We start from the raw sequence: 4,450 nt of genomic DNA, 5'->3' as shown, positions 1-4,450 counted from the left end.
GGGCCACTATAAAACACCTAATGAAAAAGATGTATTTGTAGAAGGATTTCACACTTGGGATTTTATTTGAGATCATAATATATGAGCATATAGGGGATGTTGAGAGGAATTAAACAATATTAATCATTTTTATTTTAAAAATATTTCGTGCAATTTTAAAAACACAAATTTGGGGGTTTTCTCAAGGTAGTGGTACACTTATGAGCCAATAATGCAACACTTTTTAACAGATCGATGAGTGACATTGAGACAAGATTCTCAACATATTCCCTTTTTTTGTTACATAACTAGCCCCAAGGTGTTTCTGTTTTGGGCACCTGTTTCACAATTGGGCCCCCTCACCTTGTAGTGTTTCACAATTGGTCCTTTTACCCTATTGTGTTTAACATCCTGAGCTTCTGCTCGAGAGGCAACGTATATCGACCTTGGCCCGACAACGCCTTGCCCCAACTGCACCTACCTTGGCCTTGCTCGACGACACCTTGCCCCAACTGCACCTAGTTAGGTATGCATGATGTTGAGCTTTTGCCCTTAGAAGGCAATGCCAAACTACCCTAGGAGCTTAAAGGCCCCTCTGCCCAAGTGCACCTAGCTAGATGAAAGTCCACAATGTCGTGGGAATGCGTCTAAAACTTCTTTGTGATAATATGGAGTGCTCGGCAGGGGGGAGTTGTTTCATCTCCTTGCGATGGTCACACACATAAAAAGCTATGCGGGTTTGCATCCTCCACCCATCAATAATGCATGCTTGCTTGCTCCTACTAAGTCCAGGGGCTGTCGCAATTCTCCAGCCATCACTATAATACATGCTTGCTCCTGCTCAGGCCGGCGCTGTCGCAAGCAAATCTACTGCATCCTGCGCAGCGATACATGTGGAGAACATTGTCTCCCATAACAGCACTCCGAAACTCGACGAACTGAGTCAGAACACGCAATATTGCATCTATCAGGGACAAAACCGCGTTTCTGCTATTCTTAAAGAGTGCATCAACAAGAAAGACTTGGACACTGGCAAGGAAGTATACTCCCTGATCGTGAAAACCGGATCAGAGTCGAATAACTTTCTAGGAAGCTTTCTGATCCGTCTATTTTCTCTGTGTGGGAGCTTGTCAGAGGCACACCAAGTCTTCAGCAGATTGCGCAATCCAGATGTTTTTACTTGGAGTGCAATCATTTTGGCCCATGCCAAGTCTGGAAAGGACCATAAAGCGATCAATCTTTACAGCTTGATGCTGCAACGTGAGAATATTAAGCTGGATGCACATGCTTGTGTTGCCATTCTGAAAGCATGCTCTAATAATGCTGCCATTATCCAAGGCGAGCTCATACATTCGAATATAATAGAAGCCAGTCTAGAGGTAGTTTTGCAGGTTGGAAACGCACTCATTGACATGTACATGAGATCTGGAAGTGTTGAAGATGCAGGTAAAGTATTTGACAGGATGGTGGAACGAGACATGGTCACATGGAATACGATCATCTCAGGTTATTTTCAGCATAGGCAAAGCCACAAGGCTTTCCAGTGTTTGGAAGAAATGAATGAGAAGGGTTTGGAACCAGACCACATAACATTGCTGTCTGTGTTGAAATCTACTTCATGCCTCGAGGCTTCAAATATAGCCAAGTCAGATTGTATTTTTGACACAGCTTCAATGCATCACAAATTGTGTGGGTTGCAATATGCACAGGAATTATTTGACAGATTGCCATGTCGGACCCTAGAACTTTGGAGTGCAATGATTGCTGCTTATGCTGAGCATGGTGATGGTGATAGAGCACTTCATTTGTATAAGGAGATGCAACAAGAGGGTTTGAAGCCAGACAACATTACATTTGTCTGCATACTTAAAGCATGCTCAAACATAGAACAGGTAAGGCCAATTCATGCTGATATAGTGGAAAGTTGTTCTCAGGTAGACCTTCATCTTTCAAATAATCTCATTGACATTTATGGAAAGTATGGGAGTTTTGAGGATGCAAACAGGCTGTTTGATAGGTTGCAGAAGCGCTGTGTGGTCACATGGAGCGCATTGATCCTAAGGTATGCTCAGCACGGGAAGAGTGACATTGCACTTCTAATTTTCTATCAAATGCAACATGAGTGGATACAACCAAATGAAGTCACTTTTGTTTCTGCAGTCAAAGCTTGCTCCAACATGACAGCCTTGGTGCAAGGTAAGTTGATTCACGCTTACATCATTGAAACTGGCTTTGACTCTTATTTATCTGTTGGCAACACTATTATAGATATGTATTCAAAGTGTGGGAGCCTGGTAGATGCTTGCAGGGTTTTTGTGGATGTGCCAAAGCACAGCGTTGTCACATGGAGTGTGATGATTGCAGCATATGCCCACCATAATAACTTTGAGTTGGCTCTGCAGTGTTTTGAAGATATGCTACAAGAAGGTTTGAAGCCAAGTGATGTCACTTTTGTCTCTGTTCTTACAGCTTGTTGCCACTTGGGGCTTGTTACTGAAGGTTGTCAATACTTTTTTGATATGGAGAGAAACTATTCCATGTCACCAAATCACGAACATCTTAATTGCATTGTTGAGCTTCTTGGTCGTGCAGGACATTTAAAGGAGGCAGCAGAGTTGCTGCAAGATATGCCTCTTGCAAATAATTTTGTTGCTTGGATGTCAATGTTAAATCAATGCAAAAAGCATGGTGACATATTGCAAGCACAGCAATGCTTTGACAAAATTGTCTCATTGAACTCACATGATGCCTCAGCTTATATGCTCATGTCAGACCTTTATACAAGTGCCGGAATGTGGGAAGAAGCTAATGAGATACAGAAGATGCGACAATGTTCCATGAGATCACATAAGAAGCTAGGAGAAGCTTTTGTTGAAATTGACCACAGACTCTATGGTTTTGTGGCAGGAGACAAAAGCTGCATGGATTCTCGTGACATATACACAAAAATCAAGAGATTGGAGTCTCAGATGAACGAGGAAGGTCGCTTGCCTAATTTTGACATGGTAGGAACAGTTTAAGCCAAACGAGGACAAGGAAAAGCTCTTATAAACATGTGGAACTGGAGAATGGTTAAGTGTCCATGAGGACAAGGAAAAGCTCTTATAAACATGTGGAACTGGAGAATGGTTAAGTGTCCAATTTGCAAGTCAAGCTGTGTTTAACCAGATCACTCTTGCTGTGGCAATTCAAAGAAGGATTCTCCAACGTAATTTGTGAATCACTGAGAAGGAACTACATAATGTGATTCATGTCTTCCTGGAGAATGGTGAAGTGTTCAATTTGCAAGTTGAGCTGTGTTTAACGAGATCACTCTTGCTGTGGCAATTCAAAGAAGGATTGTCCAGCTTAATTTGTGAATCGCCGAGAAGGAACTATGTAATGTGATTCATGTCTTCTTGACTCATCAATTTAGTACATACATGCGAGCTAAGGTGGTTGGAATTGATGTTTTGATTGATTGAAATGGTCAAATGCCAATTATAAAAGCACCAAATCTGGTTGCTGACCTATCTTTGAGAATGCACCAGTAACCAGATTTATATCAAATGTGGTGCATACAGGCTAGGGTAACGAAATACATGCTGGAGCTGCACTGGATTTTAGAGAGTATATTTGGTGTATGTTTTGTACTTGGCTTGGCATGCCAAACACATTTTAACCAGTATGGAGACCATGGAGCACACATATCATGGATGACAACCACTATTGATATCATAGAAGCCACCTGCCAGACCAATAAGCCTACAGTGTATCCTATATGACCATGAATTTCAGAGGCAAAGTTGAAGTTCTAGTACACTATATGTGTCCAAGTCCAGTCCAACGCAATAAATGAAACTAATGAGAATGTTGCAATTGCAATGTATCACTTGAGAATAATCTTCCCAATACCCATGTATAACGAGTAATTCTTTGGGATATCACTGAATGCTAAACCTAGAAATAAAATCTCAAATCTATGTAGCAATTGGGCAGGGTAAAAAAAGTGAGATATAGTTTTCACACGTGACACAAATACATGAGGGCCATGAGGAATCTTGCATTGTTGTACCATATCAAAGAATGAAGTCTTGATTGGTGAGGGGTAGTAGAATCTCTCAACATCTTTAGATCTTATTTAGCTGCTTCCACTTTATTTGAACTTTGGTGGGTACTAGATAGTAAACAATAATAGATCTTGCCAAGAAGAGATGGAGTATGATAATAGAGATCACATAAAACTTTGCATCACTTTGAGGTTATCATGCAATCACTAGCCTTGCTATTTTTATCATACCAATTCATCCCTTTTATCAGACATCCAATTCAACAAGTTCTTAGGTGTCACATCCACCCCAAATGCCTAGGAATCATCCCTCTAGGAACAATGTTCTTAGGTGCCACATCCACACCAAGCAGGATAACCCAAATGCCTAGTAATCATCCCTCTAGGAATAATGTTGGTGTGCCATCCGAAGTTAGCTAAAGT

General features: G+C 41.2%; 1 protein-coding gene across 5 annotated transcripts; it reads left to right on the top strand.

Annotated features, from left to right (window-relative positions):
• Window positions 1-658: 658 nt before the first annotated feature.
• On the top strand, window positions 659-3,938 carry LOC148014490 (pentatricopeptide repeat-containing protein At3g09040, mitochondrial-like). Of its 5 annotated transcripts, none has more exons than XM_087667016.1 (4): window positions 659-1,871; window positions 2,004-2,041; window positions 2,140-2,175; window positions 2,382-2,560. In XM_087667016.1, the coding sequence occupies exons 1-4, from the start codon at window positions 807-809 to the stop codon at window positions 2,410-2,412; spliced, it is 1,170 nt and encodes a 389-aa protein (XP_087523142.1). In that variant the 5' UTR covers window positions 659-806; the 3' UTR covers window positions 2,413-2,560. The 5 variants fall into 5 exon arrangements, with proteins under 5 accessions (XP_087523142.1, XP_087523144.1, XP_087523140.1 ...); XM_087667018.1 differs by having other exon boundaries at window positions 1,997-2,041; window positions 2,382-2,505; XM_087667014.1 differs by having other exon boundaries at window positions 659-2,041.
• The last annotated feature ends 512 nt before the right edge of the window (window positions 3,939-4,450 follow it).

The sequence above is a fragment of the Lygodium microphyllum genome, chromosome 25 (genome assembly GCF_053477565.2).
Source record: "Lygodium microphyllum isolate KBCC chromosome 25, Lygodium_microphyllum_v1.1.10, whole genome shotgun sequence".
In the NCBI taxonomy this organism is placed as follows: Eukaryota; Viridiplantae; Streptophyta; class Polypodiopsida; order Schizaeales; family Lygodiaceae; genus Lygodium; species Lygodium microphyllum.
Note: the sequence above shows the minus strand (reverse complement) of the source record. Positions and strands in the feature narration are given on the sequence as shown.

Excerpts from the sequence above, each read along its gene's own strand:
- LOC148014490 (XM_087667013.1), top strand. The coding sequence starts at position 807 with ATGCTTGCTCCTGCTCAGGCCGGCGCTGTCGCAAGCAAATCTACTGCA. Across the intron at positions 1,872-2,003 it reads CATGCTCAAACATAGAACAG|AAGCGCTGTGTGGTCACATG; the intron begins GTAAGGCCAATT and ends GATAGGTTGCAG.